The sequence below is a fragment of the Heliangelus exortis genome, chromosome 9, assembly GCF_036169615.1.
Source record: "Heliangelus exortis chromosome 9, bHelExo1.hap1, whole genome shotgun sequence".
NCBI classification, from domain to species: Eukaryota; Metazoa; Chordata; class Aves; order Apodiformes; family Trochilidae; genus Heliangelus; species Heliangelus exortis.
Genome location: NC_092430.1, coordinates 11,525,628 through 11,548,524, shown reverse-complemented (window position 1 = coordinate 11,548,524; position 22,897 = coordinate 11,525,628). Strand labels below are relative to the sequence as shown.

At 36.6% G+C, this 22,897-nt stretch overlaps 1 protein-coding gene across 1 annotated transcript in view; it reads left to right on the top strand.

The window, feature by feature from the left end:
• The first annotated feature begins 511 nt into the window (after window positions 1-511).
• ATR (ATR serine/threonine kinase) overlaps window positions 512-22,897 on the top strand; it is a 38,422-nt gene continuing 16,036 nt past the window's right edge. The window contains exons 1-28 of the mRNA XM_071752154.1: window positions 512-616; window positions 1,490-1,581; window positions 2,223-2,366; window positions 2,904-3,793; window positions 4,489-4,676; window positions 5,944-6,138; window positions 6,352-6,578; window positions 7,031-7,183; window positions 7,345-7,543; window positions 8,146-8,405; window positions 8,796-8,986; window positions 9,096-9,196; window positions 9,488-9,659; window positions 10,321-10,488; window positions 11,242-11,436; window positions 11,780-11,965; window positions 12,409-12,501; window positions 13,261-13,391; window positions 13,580-13,723; window positions 14,869-14,962; window positions 15,692-15,817; window positions 17,142-17,348; window positions 17,569-17,682; window positions 18,433-18,548; window positions 19,467-19,587; window positions 20,426-20,563; window positions 21,620-21,827; window positions 22,423-22,601. Coding sequence (XP_071608255.1) covers window positions 558-616; window positions 1,490-1,581; window positions 2,223-2,366; window positions 2,904-3,793; window positions 4,489-4,676; window positions 5,944-6,138; window positions 6,352-6,578; window positions 7,031-7,183; window positions 7,345-7,543; window positions 8,146-8,405; window positions 8,796-8,986; window positions 9,096-9,196; window positions 9,488-9,659; window positions 10,321-10,488; window positions 11,242-11,436; window positions 11,780-11,965; window positions 12,409-12,501; window positions 13,261-13,391; window positions 13,580-13,723; window positions 14,869-14,962; window positions 15,692-15,817; window positions 17,142-17,348; window positions 17,569-17,682; window positions 18,433-18,548; window positions 19,467-19,587; window positions 20,426-20,563; window positions 21,620-21,827; window positions 22,423-22,601 — 5,091 coding nt within the window. The 5' untranslated portion in view covers window positions 512-557. The remainder of the gene's footprint in view (window positions 617-1,489; window positions 1,582-2,222; window positions 2,367-2,903; window positions 3,794-4,488; window positions 4,677-5,943; window positions 6,139-6,351; window positions 6,579-7,030; window positions 7,184-7,344; window positions 7,544-8,145; window positions 8,406-8,795; window positions 8,987-9,095; window positions 9,197-9,487; window positions 9,660-10,320; window positions 10,489-11,241; window positions 11,437-11,779; window positions 11,966-12,408; window positions 12,502-13,260; window positions 13,392-13,579; window positions 13,724-14,868; window positions 14,963-15,691; window positions 15,818-17,141; window positions 17,349-17,568; window positions 17,683-18,432; window positions 18,549-19,466; window positions 19,588-20,425; window positions 20,564-21,619; window positions 21,828-22,422; window positions 22,602-22,897) is intronic.

The following is a 22,897-nucleotide window of genomic DNA, read 5'->3' as shown; positions in this document are numbered from 1 at the left end:
CGGAGCACCCTGAGGACAGCGCTGCGATGGCCGACCCGGGTGGGCAGTAGCATCCAGCGGGGGCTTCTCAGCCAGCATTGGAAGTTTCCCCCTCACCGCCTCTCAGACCGGTGCCGCTACCCTGCTCGCTTTCAGCCACTCTCAAAACTGCGGCACTTCCCGCCCGGCTTTGCGCACCGAGACCCTCGGAGGCGCGGCCTGTGCTCCGCTGAGGCGCCCGTCGCGGCCGGGTTCCGGCTGGCGGTCCCGGTAGCCCTTCAGTGTCCATTCCGGGAAACGAGCGCGGCTCGGCGGGGCTCCCTTCTTACTTCTTTGCGCACTGCACTGCACCGCAGAGGAGAGCCCTGGTGGGGCAGCGAGTTGCCCGTGTGAGCCCACTCGAAACGGGGCACGGAGCTGCCGTGGCCACGCTCTCCTCTGGAGACGAAGCCATCAACTGAGCGGCACCGTGGGGGGGCGCAGCGGCTCGTCCGACGGCGGAGGAGTTTTGGTTCCTGCCGGACGCCGTCACGCAGTTCCCGCCTCGTCGGCGCGCGGCGTGTTTCAAAGCGGGAGCCATGGCGGAGCAGGGGCTGGAGATGGCATCCATGATCCCGGCGCTGCGGGAGCTGGCCAGGTAGACAGACTCGGCCCCTGCCTTGTAGGGCGGACCGGGGGTAAACGGGAAAGCGGGAAGGTCGGCTTCGGCATCAATGTGTGGCGTGGGGGTGTGTGGAAAAGTAGGTTCCTTGCCCACGGCTTTGCGAGGTCTACCGGGGCTGGGCCTGCGCTCACCTCACACCCTGGTCGCCTTCTCCTCCCGCTGTCAGCTTAGGTTGCTCCTTCCCTCACGGGTGGTGCTGGTGGAACGGTAACCCAGCGTCCTGGGGCCTTTTCGTCGTGTTTCTAGGGGTGGTTCACCGAAAATTAAATCATCTTGAAAATGTTTGACTTGAAAGTTTAAATGGCAGCATAAAGACTGCAGTTACGTTTTTCAGTAGTCAGATAGTTGACATCGAGGCCCAATGGTGTGTTGAAAAATTGACCTGATGAGAGCTGCCATGTTAAGTCAGCTGCTCAGCTGCTATTGAGACTTCTTACCCAGGGTGCTGGTAGCTAATCAGTTGAATAATTTGGGGTGATTCCAAAAGTAAAGGAGGTTCTTAATTTGTTTTTTGTGCATCAAAGCTGGTCTATTGCTTTGCAGCAACAATGCAAGTAGTATGCAGATGAATCCCTTCATCTGCCAGATATGGATTTTATAGATATCAAACATAATTGTGTAAGAAAACTAAATGATTTTCAGCACTTAATAAAACTTTCTGTTTCTGAATAGTAAGGAGAAAGAGAAACTCAGCCACTAAACAAGAAATCAATTTCTGTTTCTTCTTGAAGATTTCTAGAAGAAAAAAAAGTTCAGTCTTCAGCATACTCTAGTTGAGATAGACTTCAAATAGTTACTTTGTATTTTTGAATGGATAGTGTCAAAATAATGTACTTTTAATTTTAGTGCTACTCCAGAAGAATACAATACAGTCGTGCAGAAACCACGACAAATACTCTGCCAATTCATTGACAGAATTCTAACAGATGTAGATGTTGGTAAGTATCCCATCCCCAACTTTTAAAATTATGACCTGCTTTTGTGCTTTAAGTTATTCTTGGGGGAAAAAAATATTAGTAGTTGAATACAACACCATCCGTGACTTTTTAAAGTAACTTTCATTACGAAATATTTGCCATTGTGATGCAAAGTAACTTAAGTAGAAAAAAAAAGGAGGGTGGAAATGCAGTGCAGAGTTGTATGAATATAAACATTCATGTTGTTGAAAATCAGGAGTATCAGGTAATGTGACTGCTCATTGAGTAATATAGCTTGCAAGCCTTAATACTCACAGGGTCTTTCAGAATTTAAGTACTTTGGTGTGAATAACTATTTTTAATTTGAGAATTCTAACAAACTCCTGGCACTCCTTAAATAATTTTCCAGTTATTACAGCACCTTAATGACATTTTTGTAATTATGAGATACATATATTACAAATGTTGTCATTATCCTTCATTTGCATTAAGAAGAATCCCAGTAAAGATAATTACACAGATTTAATATCACACCATAGTATTTTATGTAATAAATTTCTTCTTTCTCTTTAGATGAAAGATAAATGTGTCAAGTTCTTCGGTTTGTTTTTTTTTTTCCTGCAATGCTAATTCATAAATATGTTCCCTCTTTGTTTTTAAAGTTGCTTTGGAACTGATTAAGAAATCAGATTCACAGCCAAGTTCAGTGATGTTGCTTGATTTTATTCAACATATCATGAAATCTTCCCCTCTTATGTTTGTAAATGTGCATGGAAATAAGGCAGAAACCGAATGCAGTTGCATTGGTAAGTTTGTTGAAAATGTTTATGTTGAATCTTGATATTTTTGGAATTTAAACTCTTGGATAGTGTGTTCATAAAAAAATAACAAAAGTGGGGAAAAGGGAGATTCGTAAGTTCAGTGTTATGTATTTATAAGTGGGTGAATATTGTGATGCACTTTTAATGTTGTCAATTGTTTTCCGCTTGGGTTAATGGAAATTTATGAGTGCAGAGCTTGACCTTATTTGTAGCTGTTGCTTAGTTATATTACCCTGCTTATGTTGATAAGATACCCTGTCTGAGGGTTTTTTTCACAAAGGACTCAAACTACCCAGTATAACATGTTTTGTCTTCCTCTGCTGTTCCCTTTTGCTCTTTTTTCTGATCTGCCAAAGAAATGTCCCAGTGAGGGCTCTCTGTTTCTAAGCCTACAAGCATTTATCCCAAGGAATCTTCTTTTGTTTTACAAATGAGCAACCTGCTCTCAGGGAGATGCTTGTAATGTGAGGTTTTGGGTTTTATCTTATTAATTTTCTGTTTGCTGTTTCTTTTTAATTATAGAATTTAGTAACTGGATCATAACAAGGCTTCTCCGAATTGCTGCAACTCCAAACTGCAACGCGTTGCACAAGAACATCTGTGATGTCATTTGCTCTTTACTTTTCCTGTTTAAAATGAAGAGTTGCTCCATTTTTGAAGTACTAACTAAAGATATGCTACAGCTTTTCCAAGACTTAATCTTCCTGCATGAAAAAGATACACAAAAGAATCCCTGGGGCGGTGGACTGGTCTGGCCAGTGACTGTGCAGAGATTTTCAAGCAGTACAAGTGACAATGTGGGATATTTAAGATTGGCACCAATACAGCTGATGAGTATGCCCAATGTAGAATGTTTGGAAATTATACTGATGTCTGTTCTGACAGATGTTGTTGCAGATGTGTTTTTTGTAAGACAAGATACAATTCTCTGGGGAATAGGTTGCTCCCTGTTGGAGCATGGAAGTCCAAAAGTTAAAGCTTTGGCATTGAAATTTTTAGTAAAATTAATTCATTTAGGAGGACCTCCAGAACAGCTGGCCAGTGTTTTCTTCACAGTCTTTTTTGGAATTCTACAGTCAGCACTTGAAATGGATACTGAAGAGTCAGAACTCATTGGAGAACCACTCTTAGCGTTGGTGAGGTCATTGTTGCCTTTTGAAGCAGATTCTTACCAAAATATTGAACCTGTCTACTTGACTATGCTTCTAGAGAAGCTCTGTGCACTGTTTGAAGGTGATCTGTCTAGGTGTCTTCAGTCCAAGCAGCTGAAAGCTATTTGTTGCCATATACTGCAATATTTTCTGGAGTTTGTTCCAATTGGCTATGAATCTGCTTTACAAGTAAGAAAAGTCCATATTAATACCGTATGCAGGATTTTTGTGGATGTGCTTGGAACTCAGGAAGAACAAGAGGTATGTTAATTTTAAAAACTGCATTTATTGTGTGACTAGATCATGTACAAAACAATATATCTGTGCAAAGAAGGAAAATCTAGGAAATGCTGGGTTTAGTTGCATAATTAGATTGATACTCTCTTTTTCAACTGCTTCATGTATTTGTGCAGGTGAGATTTCTTTAATTCATTCAATGTAGCTGGGTCCTATGGTTTTTAGATGTATTAAACTACTGAGGAGCTATGTAAGCACAAGAGTCTGCCAGAAATCATTTAATAGGGGTAAGGCGCAGATATGCTTATATGAGGTCAGCTTTACAAGTGATTTCCATTCTGAGCAGCTCTTATTTTTTTAACCATATGCTTTTACTGGTATTTGTTGAGGTCTGGCAGATGGAAAGGTTTGAATTAAAATAGAATCGTGGAATAGTTGGGTTTGGAAGGGACCTCTAAAGGTCATGTGTCTGTCTTGATGGCTTTGGAAGCAAGGTATTATGGCAATAACTGGGAAACAGATGTACAAGCTGCATTCTCTCTGGTAGGAACACTGGAAACTTCAGTGCTTATGAGTTTTCATCTTGTGATTAAGACTTTTGAACAGAAAGGTTTTTGTAACTATAATATTTTGAAGTTTTATTTTAAATCAGAAACAGTAATATCTTGGAGAAATAAGATAGCCTACTTCATGATACCTCTGTTATTTGTCCCTCCCAGTATCTGGTGAGTCCACTGTATACAGTACTGAAAACACAAACAGAAGAAATCTTGCAGGAGCTTCATCACAACCAGCTAGACAGTTCTGATACTGAGGGTTGGAGCAGCAGCAGTGATGATGTTCCAGAGAAAAGACGACGACTAAGCCTACCAACAAAGCATCCAAAGAAATCACCTACTCCAGCAATGTATGTCACACAATACTTTGATAGTAATTTGGCTAGTGATTATTAACACATTTGAGGCAGTTTCTTCATAGCAGCCACATGGAAATATGCTCTGGGAAAAAGATTTAAGTGATATTTTCAAGAGTCAAAGTCTATTAATGATTTTTAACCCCAACTTTAGTTAAATAGACTATTTTTAATACATTCAATGCAAGTAATTTCAATTTTTACACACTAGAAGCAAAAGCTAAGACAATATGTGCACAGTGACAGAATCATGTATGTGGCTATGCTGTTAAACTGAATGTGCATAAAACAGGTCTAGTTACATTAAGTTTATGATGAACAAAGCCAGTTCTCTCAGTCTCTGGTTGTGCTGTGCTTCAGCTCTCTGATTATCTTGGACTCGTTCCAGCGTGTTGATCTTTTTCGTGTATTTGGGTGCTAAGAGCTGGCTCCGGTCTGCTGTACTCCAGGTGTGAGTTCATGAGCAGCTTTCACTCTTTATAATACAGCCCGTTATGTAGTTGACCTTGTTTGCGACCACGTAATTGGCCTTCTTTGCAAGAAGGTCACACTGCTCTTGCATTCAACTTTTACACAAATCTACTAGGTTATTTGCTCCAAAGATACTTGCTAGCCAGCCAGCCCTCAGCCTGTTTTGTTGCGTGGACTTTTATTTTTTTTTTTGTGAAAGTTGCAGGACTTTTTATATGTCTCTGACGTTCATGAGGTTCTTGTCAGCCTAGTTTTCCAGCCAGTTGAGGGCCTTTAAAGCAGCTACTCTCATTTTATCCACAGACCTACCTGTCTCATTGTAAAAAGGATTCAAGTTAGTCTTATGATTTGCCCTTGGTAAATTTATGCTGACTGTTCCTAGTCACCTTGTTGTCCCTTATGTGGCTAGAAATGAGTTCAAGGAAGACTTTTTCCACAACCCTCTCAGTGGCTGAGGTTAGGCTGACAGACCTATAGTTCCTCCTTTTTCGTCTTCTTGAAGATGGGTGTAATACTTTCTTTTTTACAGTCACCAGGAACCACCCAGCTCACCCTGGCCTTCCAAAGACTGTAGAATTAACACCTTTATAGCCTTTAAGATAAGTCTGACTTGTGTCATACTTAACTCAGAATAAGTATCTTGTTCTCTCAAACAGTACACTAAAGCTACACATTTGCTTTTTTCCATGTCCGGTGTTCAGTATGGATTAGCTTTTGTTTTTACTATGGTTATTTATCTTTTCTGAAAAAAAGTATCTGTTGGAAAATAATTAATATGGTCAAATTACAGACTTAGTACTGTAAACATGAAAGTGAAGAGCACACTATGGAATGCCATCACAAAGAAAGCTGCATCCTTAATATCTATCCTTGAGGAAGAAGTTCTGACAGCAGATGTTCTTCAGACTGTGGAAGGGATTGCTGTGATTCTGAGACTCGCTGCCTTGTGCATAGTTCATTGTTCTCCTCCAACTAATTCTACCAGGTAAAGGTTCCAAGGTGAAACTGTGAGACCAGTAGTTTCTTATAACTGTTATGGTTTGTGTACGTAACTTCAGTGCTTGTCCATGCATCAGCACAAGCATTGGATAAGTACTGTGTGTTTTGAAGAGGTACATTTTCATAGTAACTTTGCTTACAAGCAATACAGTAATGTTTATAGTCTGTTGTACTGATTGGATGATTTCTATTTTAACAGTGCAGATCATAAAATAACTCATCCATGTAACTCTGGCACATGCAGGAGTACTCCAAGCACCTCGGATTCAGTGATCAATATACGGTTCTCATGGATTTCCTCTGATTTTGTTGCAAGTGTAGTGAAAGTCTGCAGAAACCTCCTGGAGGCTGCTACGGAGATTGTTAATCTAGAACAAGTGATTGACAAAGTAGTGAAAATCTTTGATGCTTTGTTATATGCACAAGGTGAGAAATCTTTTAAACTAGCATGAATTTTACTGGATGTAAAATATTACATATTGGTATGTTTTTTTCAGAAGGAGCTAGTAGGATGGAGGCCAGAGTCTACTAAGATTCAGGTGTTACTGTGAATTCAGCTTATTTGCCATCCCAAAGTACACCTGAGAGTTTTCATCAAATTCTGAGATACCAAAGTTCTGTTCATGCTCCTGGCTGTGTATTACATGTTGTCAACTCTTCAGTGACATTTTTAGATTATTTTGATGTAGCACTATATCATTTATTATTATTTGTCTAAAATGTAAGGTAGCAGCATGTGGGCTAGCAATACTGATCTTTTTTCATAGAAAAAATATCACTTTGTAACAAATTAGGAACATAAATTATATATCTGTTTTACAAACTATACAGACCGATAAAAATATCAAGCTTTTCTTGTGTTTTTTTTTTCCCCTTAGTGAAAATTCCACTGAGTGATCAGATTCTTGATAATTTATGTGGATTACTGTCTCTGCCCTGGATTTACAGCCATCCTGATGATTCTTCCCTTAAGCCATCTGGTTTTGGGTTTGATCCTCTAGTTTTGAGTCAGAAAACAGCACAGAGTTTCTGTAAGTATTTCAAAATATGTGAAACCTAATACCTCTATGGAATGATTGTGCTAAAGTAAAATTACTTTCGTTGCCCTCTTATGATGGTTCATCATATTAAAAGTTTAAATCAAGTAATTATCTCCTTTTGTGTTGTTTGTTTGTGTTTTTTTTTTCTTTAGCACCACAAACTCAGTCACACTGTGTGTTCCTTCTGTCTCTCTTCCCAAGAAACATTCATCTGGATTGGAGAAAATCCATTTATTATTGGGCACTAGAAAGTCCCCACAAAGTAATTCGGGCTACTTGTGTTAAAGGATTCTCTCTCCTGCTTCATCCGCAAAGTGTGCAGGCCTCCAGTAGGATTCCCAAAGCTCTTTTGTATGTATTAGTACTGCTTTTCTGTCTTTGTGCAAGGAAAAAAGCAGACAAATAAGAAATGTACTATAAGCTCTGAAATATATATTTATTTCTATTTAATCCAGAATTTGCTAGATCTCTGTTTTGGAAGTCTTAGGATATGAAGCAGATAGGTGCAAGGGATGATGTATCTATGATAGAAAGCATTCCCTTACCGCGTCAGTACACAAGTTAGTTCAGTAGTTGAAGGCACCATTTCTAATTAATACATTTAAGGAAGGAAAAGGACATAGCTTTGTCAGTTAAATATAAATTATGTTTGTCCATGTGTCTCTTAAAACCTTTCTGATTTCTCTGCCTTTTGTACACAAGTCTTGCTGTCTTCTGTCCTATTGTGTCTTATCTTCAGTTTCGTTGTAACCAGACTTACCATGCCCAGTGCTACCTGAAACATCTAATAGACCTTGAGAATAATTTGAAAAGTAAAATGATAATTTAGTGAGACAGGTCCATAAATTGCATAATAATATTTTCATTATAGTTTGATAATTCAGACAATGTAAAAGTAGAAATTTATTGGTAAGTGATCTATTAAAATGTTCTAATTTTTGCTTTCATTTCAGAAATCAAATCAAAGATGAATCTGAGCTAGTCAAAGAGGCTTGTGCTGCTATAGTTGGGAAGTTATCTTGCTGTCTGTCTGGTCCATTCAGTGTACGACCTTCCTTAGCAGACTCTGCTATTAAGCACGTTACTTGTGATATTTTATGTAGCAGTCTTACTGTGACCTCTGCTCATGAAAAAAATTGTTCTGTGCAAGCCTGTCTTTTCAAGCCATTTCTTACTCTTCTTGAGAACAAAGTATCCAGTTCAGTAAAGCTAGGTATGTGACATTACAATTTGCACTTGAGTAAGAAATACTAAGTCACTACTTCTATACCTTTCTCCATTCCTTTATTTTTAGATTGCTTTTTTTTAGTAGCTATATTGGAGCTTTAAATGTGGTATTCCGGGCAAAGCCACTGCTGATGTTTGATGTCAAAATTGATACTCTTTTTTTTAAACTATCTTGGCTAAATTTTGGTCTATGGCAATATCTAGAAATGCAATACCTGATAAAATCTGAATTATAAATGGCTTTCATGGATTGACAGTATTAAAACTTTTGAGAAAAAAAATGTGCTTTATGACTTACTTGCATCACTCTTTTTTCTATTTAAGTAGATTTTTAAAAAGCACTGAAAAAATATTTTTCTTTCCCCCTCCAACCCAGCATTTATAGAAAATATACCTCACCTTTGCCAACATCTGGATTTCAACACTGATGAGTCCAATGTGAAGATTCTTGTTGGGTCCTTATTAAATCTAATGGAAGATCCAGATAAAGATGTAAGAGTGGCTTTCAGTGACTGCATAAAAAGCATACTAGAATCCTTAGACTCTGAAGAAGGATTCATAAAAGAGGTGAATTTGTATTTATTTTGACTGGTTTTTGTAACTTAATATGGTTTTCATTTCCCTTATGTCAAACACTCTTTAAATTATTTTTTTGTTTGTTTTTTGGGTGTCCCAGCTCTTTGTTTCAAGAATGAAAGAAGCCTATACAAATGCCAAAATGTCAAGAAATAATGAACTTAAAGATACCTTGATTCTCACAACAGGCGATATTGGAAGGTATTTTTTATAAGATCCTGAAAATTGCAAATTAATGTCAGTTTGTGATAAAAATTCTTATTCAGGTATAAATGTAAGATGAAATTACTTATTGCAAAGTCAGCCTTTGCCCAGAGTCCTTTCCAACTCTACTAAGCTGTTGATTCGCATGGAAGTTTTCCCAGTTTTCTTCTGCCCCCATCACAGGAAGTACAGATAAGCTATGCAAACACAATGATGAGTAATTTTCCATTATGGTAATTGTATATTCTGAAGTAATATTATTAATACAATGATTTTTTTTTTTCTAAGGGCATCAAAAGGAGACTTGGTACCATTTGCCCTCTTGCATTTGTTGCACTGTTTGTTGTCCAAGTCAGCTTCTGTGGCTGGAGCAGCCTACACAGAAATTCGATCTTTGGCAGCAGTGAAGTCCATAAAACTGCAAGCTTTTTTCAGTCAGTACAAGAAGCCTATCTGTCAGGTAAAAAGAAAAAAGTTGTTGGTGCAAAAAGGCATGTGATTAGGTTCTTTTTGTGTATGTTGAAAATGGTATTAAAGGTAAAACTTAGACTATTTTACAGAGTGAAATCTCATAGGACAAGAAAGAGATGATTTAAAAACTGAAAAAATAAAATCCGTTAAACAATCAGGAAGGAGAGAACTTTAACTTTGTCATGATCTTCTCCCCCCACCAATATTACTTTTTTTAGTCCCTAATTGCTGTCGTTATGAAATTGTGGAATTATATAGTTTATCGCATCATGTAGTGCCATTATCACAAGAGGCTATAATTTGAAACTGAAGTCCATGTTTTACAGACATAATACTGACATCAATTATTTTTTCTTTTGTTTACCCATTATCTAGAGATATAAGTTTTGTTCAAAAGAAAATAACTAAAAGCAGACTTCCATAATGTTGAGTATTTTTAAAGAATGCAATGTCTGAATCCAAGGTTGCAAAATTAAATTCAATTTTTAAGTGGGTGATAATCCTCTCCTATCAAATAGTTATAATCATAGATCCATGTGCAATAAATGAGAAAGATACTCAGGTGAATAGAAAGAGTGAAACTTCTGTGTTTATTTTTAGAATGTGAAAAAGGCAAAAATAACACTGAATATATATTTCTTCGTGTTTAGTTTCTGGTGGAATCCCTCCACTCAAGCCAGATGGCAGTACTGAGTGCTTCTTGCCAGGGTAATGAGCTACAGAAACAAACAGCTGCTCACCAGAGAGAAATGGCTCTGGACATGTTACATGAGATTGCCAATGTGTTTGATTTTCCAGATCTAAATCGCTTTCTCTCAGTAAGTGAGTCTGTCCTTGTTATTTTGGGTTTTTTGTGTGTGTGCATAAGCTTGTGGGTTTCTATTTTAGTCCACAATTTTTTCTGTGACACTTCTGTGACATTTTCTCTAGTTGCTTTTGTTATAGTATAGAATGCTTTGGGATTGCTGCCACTGGGAGCTCAATGACAGAGGAACAGTTCTATCAAGGAGTTATAGGGATACCTGCAGTGCTAGTTCAAGTATGAGAGATGATGAACTAAGGTCTAAAGTACTCACTGAGTATACCTACATTAATGGATTAGTGTCCTTGAAGGGATTCTTTGTAATACATGATTATTGCTGATGTCTGCTTTCTTGTTTGAAATGATGTAAGTTACTGTATTGTTCTGCTGATAGGTCTTTTTTTTCATCTGCTTCAGTATCTATGTTACTTGAAGGATAAGTAGCTTTGTACTCATAGTTTAAATGTTGGAAAATGGGCAATAGACAACTATCAAGTAGGCAGCATTATGTTTGACTGGTAGGTAGGGGGGTGATGTTGTGTGTGAATGTGTGTTGGGATTTTTGTTATCTTTTTTTTTTTTTTAATCTGTATTTTTACTAGGTATTTTCATCTCACTACATTTCTTCTTTATTCATACCTTTGGTTGCATGTATAACCAGAGATGTGTGTTTTACTGACACAAATAGAATGAAAACAAATAAAATTAATGTAAAACCCTAGGGTTTTGGAGGGGTTTTATTTTTTTCTTTTTGTTCTTCATTTACCAGCGGACCCTGCAAGTTTTGCTTCCTGATCTTGCAGCCAAGGCTAGTCCTGCAGCCTCTGCTCTTATTCGAACCATAGCAAAACAGCTGAATGTAAACCGAAGAGAAATTTTGATCAATAACTTCAAATATATCTTTTCACATTTGGTCTGTTCCTGCTCCAAGGATGAGCTTGAGCGAGCGCTTCATTACCTCAAGGTAAATTGGCAATTCCTCTATTATACATGCAGCTTAAGAAACACTTGATCAACAGTCAGCTTTATGCTTTATTTAAAGTTAAGCTCTTGCAAAGCAATGTGGGAAAATGGTATTTGCAGGAGTTTTTTGTAGTTCTTTATAATCTGTCTCATTGTCTCTGAGGAACTGCTAGAAGAAATTTTATGAACTTAAAAACTTGGTTTATCTCACACTGAGCAGGTTGAAAGCTTTTTCTTTTATTTCTATGGTAAGTCAACCGTAGTCCAATGCCTCCTGTCTCTCAGTGTGCTAGTTTCATTGTGATGAAATGAAGACTTGGTTTCTGTTTGCTATTTGATTGCAGAATGAGACTGAGATAGAACTAGGAAGCTTGCTGAGACAGGACTACCAGGGACTGCATAATGAGTTACTGCTACGTATTGGAGAACATTATCAACAAGTCTTCAATGGCTTGTCAATATTGGCTTCATTTGCATCTCATGATGATCCCTATCAGGGACCAAGAGAAATAACATCACCTGAACAAATGGTAAGCATGTGAAAATAATTCCCATTCACTTTTGTTTAAGAACTTTTTTTCTCCATTCTGAGAGTGAAGACAATTTAATGTTCTCCAAGTATCACTTATTTGAGGCCAAATGCAGAGGAAGGGCTAGCAGTTCATATTACGTCTTCCTGCAATAGGGAAATATATACCAAGTACGCATTAAAAAAATAAAAAAGCCACAAACAAACCCCTTTGCATACAGACCCCCAGATCCTACCAAAACAGAAAACCCTACAGGCTAGTGAGGGTGCCTTTCATTAACACTGGTATTTCTTAAGGAGCAGTGTATGTATTTGGGTTTTGTCTCATTTGTCTGTCAGGAATAGCATGTCATACTTGATTATTGATTTCCTACCTATAAGAATGTGTTAATAGTAAGATTATTTGGTTTTTACTTTTTGTTTTTTTTCTTTACCTCTCAACAGGCTGATTATCTGCAACCTAAATTGCTTGGTATCTTGGCTTTTTTTAACATGCAATTACTGAGTTCCAGTGTTGGCATTGAGGATAAAAAAATGGTGCGTAAACTTAAATATGTGTATTAAAACAAAGATAAGCAAGGGCTTAGACTTATTTATGAGGTTGTGCAACTATCAGTGAGGTCTAAAGTTACTAACATTTGTATAGCATTTCATCTAATGCACCTATTGTTTCTGTCTTTTTTCTATTTTTTTGTTCTTGGTGTGTTTCTGTTTTCCTTAAGCTCAGGTTTCTTCCTGAGATACTGATGCTGGATATTGTACTGCCTTGTTTGGTACTGTGTTACCGTGACTGAAGTGTCTACTGTTTTTTCTGCATCTCATTATTTCTCTTGTCTTTCGTCAGTCCCATTGACAACTGAGCTATTACCTCTTCCCTGCAGCTTATTCATCACTTATGCCAGAACTTATATGTCAGTTCTGTTGCTAGTATTTTGCTGTGGGTTGTATTTTTTTTTTAAAGGCCAGTCTCTTTGTTTTCTCTATATTTTTAAAACTTGCCCTTTTCAGCTTTTGAAACTTAGGATATATGGTCAATCGTGTTCTGAGATTTGAGACCATGAACTCCTTTGGTGTTCACAGTTCTTCCCTCATCAATGTGTCAACAGCCTTATTAAGGACTTTTGTTAAAATCCTTTCATTACAGATGTCCTTTAATTATGTATTGAAACATCAAACTGAATTTCCTGTCTTGTAGGATATGCTTTCTTAAGCCAGGATAGCGTGGTTTTATTAAAAAATATGGCTTGTGTATGTTTTACTGACTAAAACACTAAAATTACTTTTCTCTGTCTTTAGGCTTTGAACAGTCTTATGTCTTTAATGAAGCTTATGGGTCCCAAACACATCAGTTCAGTAAGAGTCAAGATGATGACTACACTGAGAACAGCTCTACGATACAAGGATGACTTTCCAGAACTGTGTTGCAGGTGAACTGACAGTATGCCCAGACAGTAACAACTGCCATTCCTGTCCTTGAATGCACTGTTTTGTTTTCATCTAGACAATAATTCTAAACTACAGAACTGAAATAACTGAAAATGCCTCTTATGACTCATTTAAGATGTCTTCATGCAAAGAATCATTGATAAGTGTTGTTTTGTTTTCTGTTGTTTAGAGCCTGGGATTGTTTTGTTCGAAGTCTGGACCATTCGTATCTTGGCTCCTTGCTTAGTCATGTGATAGTAGCATTATTGCCCCTTATACATATCCAGCCAAAGGAAACTACAGCAGTATTTTACTTTCTCATAGTTGAGAACAGGTACTGTAAAAAATATTTTGAGTTATATGGATTCAATCAATGGGGATAACCCTAAATTAAAGTTGTCCAGCATTGAGATGAAGGAACTTTGTTTTCTGCAAAATAGTATATTGTTCTGTAAAATTGCCACTTCTTTAAACTGCAATAAGATTTTTAAATTTACCATGTGATTCCCTCATCTGAAAAGGTGTTTTTATGTTGTCCTACATAATGCTTTGGCCAAGTTACAACCCATTTGGGCACTTACTCTGCCAGGTTTTCTGTCTACAGTTTTTCTGCTAGTACAGCAAATGACTTCCCTCTCTCAGACAGACAAACAGAGTGATAATGATTGCTAAGATTAGGTTCTAAACTAGAGAGAAGTTGAACGGAGTTTGAAATAGGGAGAAAATGACTTGTTTATTTGTTTCTTTCAGTAAGTAGAGTTATAATTACGAAGTGCACAGAACTTAATGTTGAGTATGATTTCGTATATCTTCACAAATGGGCACACCAACTGAAAATGAAATCAAAGTCATATACAATAGTTGAATTTTCATGACTTAACCTTTTCAAAGACAATGTTATGTCTTGATCCTTTGCATCTTACCATTTGTAGCTTTAAATTATGGTTTTGTTTTCTTTTTTATAGCAATGGTGATACTTTATACTTCATTTTTCTTGCACTGTATCATACCAAGAGAATTCATAATAAGAGGTGGTAGTAGGAATAATAAAGCTCTTGTAGAAGCCCATAGTAGCAGAATTGAAAGACTCCACTGTGTTAGGACACAAAATAATTCTTTTGATTGTGTGTTTTCTTATGAGAAAAACTGGAACTGGATTAATGTCAAAGGGGATTATTCTTACCCTCTGGCCAGTGTCCAAAATAAGGAGAGCCAATCCTGGTACAGACAAATGGCAACTTTGGGAAGAACTGTCTACAAAAAAAGAAGTAATTTCAAATATAGAGAAAAAAACACCTGGGGCTTTGCTAAGCTACAAGAGAAGTAAATTGTAATGGAATTAACTTTTTTCTGCTTTTCAAGTCTTTGATCTTTTAGTCATTACATTTTATGGCTTTCTTTTGATGGACTTCTAAGTTTTTTTCAGATCCAGCTAATGTTTGCTATGTTCTTTGCCATTTTTTTTTTTTTTACTATTAGGGATGCAGTACGAGACTTCTTACATGAAATATATTTTCTGCCAGACCTTCCAGAACTAAAAGAAATTCAGATTGTCCTTCAGGAATACAGAAAGGTACAGCTCCTTTTATTTGTTTGTTTATTTTTTAATGCATCAAATTGATTCACGACATGAAGAAAACAAGTAGTTTATTGCTAAGTGTAAATAGTACTTAGCTACCACAAGAAAGTAAAATTTGAGTTTTGTGGGAATACTTTGAAGCAGATTTTGATTCTTCTTTAGGAGTGAAATATGGTCACATTTAACATGCTTATTTCTGTAGCATCTGCTCTACACTGACTTTTCATCTTTGTGAGACTAAAGAGATTATATTAAAAGTGAGCAGTGTTAGCTATAGCAATGAATGTGTTACAAAAGAAGGTACTTGTAATTTGACCCCACTTTTACTTTCTCTTTAAAACTAAGCAAGTTGGTCTATTTTTGGTAATACTCTATCAAACATTTCTGTTGTTTGCCCTCAGGATGGTTAGGTAATAGATGGCAAGTAGCAATTATTTAGTGGGAGTAAAGTGAAAAAGAAAGTAAAAAGTAATTTGATTATTGATAATCAAGTGCTCAAAGCCAAGCATTTTCTTCCAATTTAATCGTTTTTTATTTACACAAAAGTATGTTTGAAGAAAAGTGTAGATATAATACCTTTCTGAGGAAAGTATTTTTTAAAATAGTTGGGAAGACACTGCATGTTGATATGTAGGCAGAAAGGAAGTTTCTTGTTCTTTCAGATGCTCCTTACCCATGTTCCTGTTATATTAACTTGAACTGCTTACATCCTGTCTTGTTCAGGAATCCTCGAAAAGCACTGACTTGCAGACAACTCTGCAGCTGTCTATGAGAGCTATTCAGCATGAGAATGTGGATGTTCGTATTCATGCACTTACCAGCCTGAAAGAAACATTATACAGAAATCAGGTATAGGAAACCTCTTTTAGTAGAATTAAAAATTAGTATGTTCCAACAATCTAATCCTTTGCTGAATGTTTGCATGAGTTGTGTTACTCTCCTCAGCTTATTAAGCTAGCTGTTTCTTATTATAATGGGGAGAAGGAACGGATTCTTTTTCATCATCTCTTCTCCTAAGTCGACTTTCCAATCCTCCAAATCTGTGTGATGCTCATTCAGCAAGGCTAGTGGCATTTTTCGTACCTTCTTTCAACTTTGAAGAAAGGTGTATCCAAGAAGTCCATTTCAGCAAATCTGTTGCATGTGGGCTTGTTCTCTCTAAGAATGTGTATGGCATCAGGAGACTGATATGTTAAAGTCAATGGGTTTTTTGTGTGTTAGTGTAATATCTGCAACATTTAAGATATGTGTGACTACCTCAAACCAAAACACCCAGGGGCGTGTGTGTCACCTATTAAAAAAAAAAATTAAGATATCTGCTTCCCTAATAGCTGTAATATTGTTGGGGCACTCTCCAGTCAGAAATTAAACAAAATTCCTTGCTATATGAACAGTCATTGTGTGTATTCCTGGCCAATCAGTAGTTCTTGCAGCTCAATTCACCTAAACTTGGCAAGTCTTGCTTAGTTAAAAATCTAGCAAAAAGACTGGGGCAAACCAAACTTACTTCCTCAGCTTATGTAGCTATTTGTTATGTTGGCAGTGGTTTCAGATTTCATTAACTGTAACAATGGCAAACATCTTCATGCTATTAAAAGAAGTGGTTTTCTGTATTGGGACTAAATGTAGAACTGGAATATGAAAGCTGGGAGAAAATGAAAAAGAAAAGATATCTGATAAAAGTTGTGGATTAAGAACTTGAAACCCTGAGCTTTATAGGACTGAGAGTGATGAAGTGGTCAGCCCATGGGAAATAATGATACAAACATTGGAGAAAACAGAAGGTATGACAAGAGGTACATGAAAGAAATTGAGAAGTATCAGAACAAATGAAGAATAGGAAACAGGTGAAAATGTAGAAAAGAAAGGAGGTTCTTGCTAAGACAAGGAAAGAAAGTGAAGTCAATGGAGAAGTATGATACTGAAATACAGCAGTGGCCATGCCAGCAGTATTACTTAAGTCCCAAATCTCTCATTCTTTTTAATTTGTTCAACCATTTCTAGGGTAGCAATCAATGTAGGGCAATGGCTATAGGTAGAAAATTACAGTATTTGAATCATTAACCTAAAGTCAGGGGTAAATGACATAAGAAGTAAGAGTGAGTTACAGATGGAGATTATTTGCCATAAACATAGTTGTGGAATAACTTTTCTTTGTTTTTCAACTTCCTAGGAAAAACTGATAAAGTATGTAACAGACAGTGAAACTGTGGAGCCAGTCATCTCCCAGCTGGTAACTGTGCTTCTAATTGGCTGCCAGGATGTGAATTCTCAAGCCCGGCTACTTTGTGGAGAATGTTTAGGTGAACTGGGAGCCATAGATCCTGGCAGACTTGATTTTTCAACAAGTGAAACTCAAGGAAAGCATTTTACATTTGTGGTAATAAGTGCTGCTTTGGTGTTTTGTTTAGCTTTAAGGGTTTTTCTAAAGAACTTGGGAATAGGGAATCTCTCATCTTTAGACCCTTTGAAAATCTGTACTTGCTTTCTCATCTAAAATGTTTAGAGTCAAGCTGCAAAGTGATTATTTTGAGCTTACAGATACAGCTATTACTCAATATACTTAGTATAACATAACTGATGTTCTGTTTGTGAATAAGGCTGGTGTGGAGGATCCAAATTTTGCTTATGGATTATTAATGGAACTCACCAGAGCATTTCTTGCTTATGCTGATAATGTTCGTGCTCAGGATTCTGCAGCATATGCAATTCAGGTAAGATAGGTGTTTATAATATATTTTTTTCATCACAAATTATTTCCTGTTGCACTGAGTTTATGCAGTATAAATGTGCATTTTAAAGTATATGCTAAAGTATCTGAAACTTTATCCTATACAGCTTTAAATTAAAAGATAAAAAATTGATCAGGGTAATGATTTTTTCTTTTTAAACTCCTCACTGCTCATTTATAGTTCTGAGGAGTCATCAGATCAAAGGCACAATATTGAGTTACAGTATTTTAGAAGATCTGATGTTTCAGATGTGACAGTCCATACACAGCAATTCAAGGAGTAATCTTGAGACTGACTTAGAAATGGTGTGGGTTCCGTAGGCAGAAATGAAAAGCAGTAAGTATTCATAAGAGTGTTTCTGCTTACACCTTTGAGAAGCAACTGAAAGGCAGCCTACCCCTGCTTTCAAACTTTTGTCTTTTGTTCTGGTTTGCCAATTCCAAGCTGATTTGGTGGGCAGTGATTTTTTGTTTTGTTTTGTGTTTGTCTTTTGTTGTTGTTTAATATCTTTCTGAAAAGATATTAAACCCAACTAGTGAATCTGAGGAATCATTAGTTGCAATCAACATTGCCTAGTCATAGGTGATGAACTCTGTTGGGCAAAAGTTTTGGATTTATGATTGCTGAATTAAGCATTCTGTAACTTAAGTCTCATTACTTCTATGTAGACATAGAAAGCTGCTCCCTCCAAGTTTTCCATGCTAACTTAGTCATGTAAACCATGCCTTTCAGGAGTTATTGTCCATCTATGACTGTAGAGAGACTAACACTGACTGCCCAGGGTCCAGGCTTTGGAGGAGGTTTCCTGAGCACGTGCAAGAGATACTGGAACCTCATTTGAAGACCAGGTATGTGACAACTTAAGAAATTAATTTTTTTTAATAACTTTAAAAACATTTTTTACTTAGACTAGCAATCAATAACTTTGTTTGGTTTTGTGATTGCTGCTGTTCTGTGAAGAGTGTTATGTGTAATACAAAATTAAAATAAGGTCTTTTTATGTTAAGCTGAATTAGTACTTCCTTGAAAAAAATATAAATCAAATGAGCAAAATTCAGAGCTCATATTTTGCTCAGATTTGCCTCTTTGTCTCTAGTGCATTGCTGATGAGATGTTTCAAAGCTTTTGTTTCCATTTTTTTTCTTGTGTACAAATTCTCACTCAGATTTTAATTTGTACTCAGATGCATTAAAATAGCCCTTTACTGCTACCTGTTGTAGAAATAGGATGAGCTCACTAGGTTTTACTTTGACTTTTTGTGTTGTTGAATTAATGATAAAAATAATTGAAGAAAACTTCCAATTACTTATGCACCTTAATTTGAAACAGTTAACAATGTCTCCTTTGTGTTTCCTTTGTATTTCCTCATGAAGACAGTCATGCTTATCTGTGTTGTTTTACCTTTTTAGAATACAAACTTTTTTGACTTTTTTTGTCTTTCATGTGTTTTCTGTGTTTTTCCTGTCAAAAACATAGTACTCAAATATTTATCAAACTGCAGTTCTTAAGTCTGGTTTGCACAGTACTTTCAGGTACACCCACAATTCTGGTAACGTGTTAGGTTGTGTTGTTATTTTTTCATGTTTTATTCTAGAGCTTCTTAGAATAAAAGATTTAGACTATTGAAAGTGTTTTCTTAATTTTTTTTTTTAATTAGTAATATATTACTTCAGCTAGAGAACTTAATAATTAGCAGTGTGCCAGCTTTTTTATTATATTTAATTTTTAAAAGTTAGTTTTACTAAATGGGTATTTCAAAATTGCAGGTACAAGAGTTACCAAAAGGCTGTAAATTGGTCTAAGATGAAGAAACCAATTTACTTAAGCAAGTTGGGTTATAATTTTGCAGAATGGTCAGCAACTTGGGCAGGTTATCTTATAACAAAGGTAAGAGATGAAATCTGCTCTCCGGGTTGATTTTTTACAACATAGTTCTTGAACCCTGTTTCAGTTTCTGTAAGTCAGGGATGGATCAGGGAATATGCCTGTTTAGTTACAGCCCTGTTAAAGCACATACCTAAAGACTCCTTTGGCATCATCAAGGTTAGCACACACCTTCCCTTCCCCAGCAGTGTTGCTTCTTGGTTGGGCTTCTAAGGTAATGTCAAATGCGAAGTCCGGCCCTTGTCCAAAGATGCTTATATACCTGAAGGCAATGACAGATGTTTCTAAAAAGTATCCTAAATACTTCTGGAAAACCTCAAATTTACTTTCTCGGTTTCTGAAAGATTTTTAAAAAATTTTCTCATAGTTCCACAGCCCCCTTTCTTTGTTTCTTTTCCCCTTTCCAACATAGAAGTGATCCACCGAAAATTTCACTCCTAAATCAACTATTCTAGAAAGAGAATGTAGTCATAATAGCTCAGTAGCTACACTTTCCTTTTTCCATTTCAGACAGAGAAGAATTTAATATTGTCATAATTTCCTACATTTGCAGGCTTTTAAGTGTAGTAGTAGACTCTTGACCTTAAGCTTTTTTTTTTTTGTGGCTAGTGCGAGTTCACAGTGGTGTAGAAAATATGAAAAATTGGAAGATATAAGCCATGTTTGCCTGCCTTTTTGTGCTATCTGGTATTGCAGTTGCAATAGGAGGAGACAAGTATCTTGTAGGAGACAAGTATCTTAAATTCAATTCCATCAATCTCATTTATCAATAAAAAGAAAACTGTTCAGACATTTGCTCTTTAGTAACCACACTTGTCCTGGAAATGATATTTTTCTGTAGGTGCGACATGATCTTGCCAGAAAGGTTTTCGATTGCTGCAGTATTATGATGAAGAATGACTATAAAGTTACAATTTATCTGCTTCCACACATCCTTGTATATGTTTTGTTAGGGTGCAGTCAAGAGGATCAACAAGAGGTGAGCTATGTAGCAAGACAGTATTCTTCAAAGGAATGTTCAGGAGCTGTTCTACATAAGAGCTGCAGAATTACTGTAAATATACATGAATAAATTGTTTAGGTGTTAAACTCCTTTTCCTGTATTAATAACGTATTTTTGAAGGGATTTTGAAAATACTTAAACAATATTGTGTTGAACTGCTTTTCACCTATTGCTTCAGTAGGGCCTAGGATGAGAGATGGTGGAGTTGATTTTGACTGCAGTAGCATCAAGAACTGGAGCGGTAGAAAGAGGAAGAGAGTGCAGCACAAACAATTCAACTTGTATAGTTCCAAGACTTCAGACCTTTGCATACACTTGCAATTTAACTCGAAATACTGTTTAGCTATCAGAGGAGGATTCATAGATGTCTCATATCAAAATGGGGATAGGAGAGAAAAGAATAATTCAATCTGCTTTCTTTCATTTTCCTCTAGGAGAAATGGAAGAGACTGAAAAAATGTAACTTATATTCTATTAATTTGAAATCCACAGCTAAGATATCTATGTTTAAACATCAAGGCTGTGCACTGGTGTGTGATTACTTTTCTTGTGTGATCAACTATATGGCCAATAAGCATCTGTTATGTATGTTAACTTTAAATATGTTGACTAAAACAAACAGGAAGCAGATCTTTGAACATGGTATTTAACTATAAGCAAAAAGTACATCTGTTATCTAGATAACCTCTTAACAAACCCTGAAGTACTGTAGTTGCAGCAGAAGTGCAGTAGCATTCACTGTGTCCAGAAAACTAAAGTTGTGGTAATTGTGGTAGGTATTCTAAATACACAAGGGTTTACTTTTCAAAGGCTTTTCTCCCTCTTTGGAATCTCCTGTCAACAACTGCTAGATTTGCCATCTATTCCACTTGAGATTATGGGACAAACAGAGCTTGCAGATAAACCCAAAGCTATTCAAGTTCCCAATTAAAATATCTAGTATTTACTTGGATTTTTGTGTTCATTGCTGTTTGCTACTATTTTGGTGCCTGTATGGCTCTTCTGTCTTTAACTGTATTAATATTTGTGTAGGTTTATGCAGAGATTATGGCTGTTCTGAAACATGATGACCAGTCTACTAGAAGACTTGAAGACAGTGCGTCTGATCTAAGTCAGCTGAGCACACAAACGGTGTTCTCCATGCTTGATCATCTAACTCAGTGGGCTAGACATAAGTTTCAAATGCTTATTGCTGAGAAAAATACTAGCAAATCTAGCAAAGATAGAGGTGATCTAAAAAGTGAGTGATGCTAATTTTATTTCAAGTGGCATTTACATAGAATCATAGAATGGTTTGGATTGCAAGGGTCCTTAAAGATCATTTAGTTCCAAACCCCCTGCATGGCCAGGGACACCTCCCACCAGACCTGATTGCTCAATGTCCTGCCCATCCTGTCCTCAAACACTTCAGAATCATAAAATACATTTTTCAAATAAGTATTTAAATCTGCTGCTTTGCATTATGACCATTTAAGAATTCAGTGTGTTTAGTCTGGTTTATTTTTTTACTGTCATATTGTATAAATTCTATCATACTGTGATTTCCACCCCTTCCCACCTTATATCCATTTTTTTAATGCCTAATACAGATTCAAATTTTAAAAATGTATTATTAACATCTTAATTTTCTAAAAGATCCGTTTAACATAATTCTGTAAGATGTAGGAAATTCATCAGGATTGTTTTAAATAAATGGTTGTCAGAAGAGAAAAAATGTGTTCTTAATCAGATTATCTCACTAAATTTTGAAATTAATTAACTGAATTTTGATGCATAAGGTAAAGGAAACCTTTGATGGACACTTTTTTTTGTTTGTTTGTTTGTTTTTTCTATAGCATCAAGTGAGGACTGTGGAGAATACCAGAATGTGACGCGTTTCCTAGACCTCATACCTCAGGATACACTGGCTGTGGCTTCCTTTCGCTCTAAAGCTTACACAAGGGCTGTGATGCACTTTGAGTCATTCATCACAGAGAAGAAGCAAAACATCCAGGAGCACCTTGGATTTCTTCAGGTTCTGAAATTCTTTTTTGTTTTTTGCTTGTTTTATTTTAAAAGGAATGTAGATAAAGATGAATCAAGCTTTGTCAAATTCTTTGAGATGGGGAGTGGAAAAGGTGTAGTCAGGCTCTAGCTGTTGGATTTCAGTGTGTAGTCAGTTGCTTTTCTTCAATTTTTAGTACTTCTCCTTGCTTAGCATGCTTCCTATATGAAAAGGGAGGAGTAGCTTTCTAGTGTATAAGAAAAGTAAAATCTTGAAAACAGTTAAATGTGGTTTTGTTGAAAGTGTAATATTTATTGCCTTTAGTT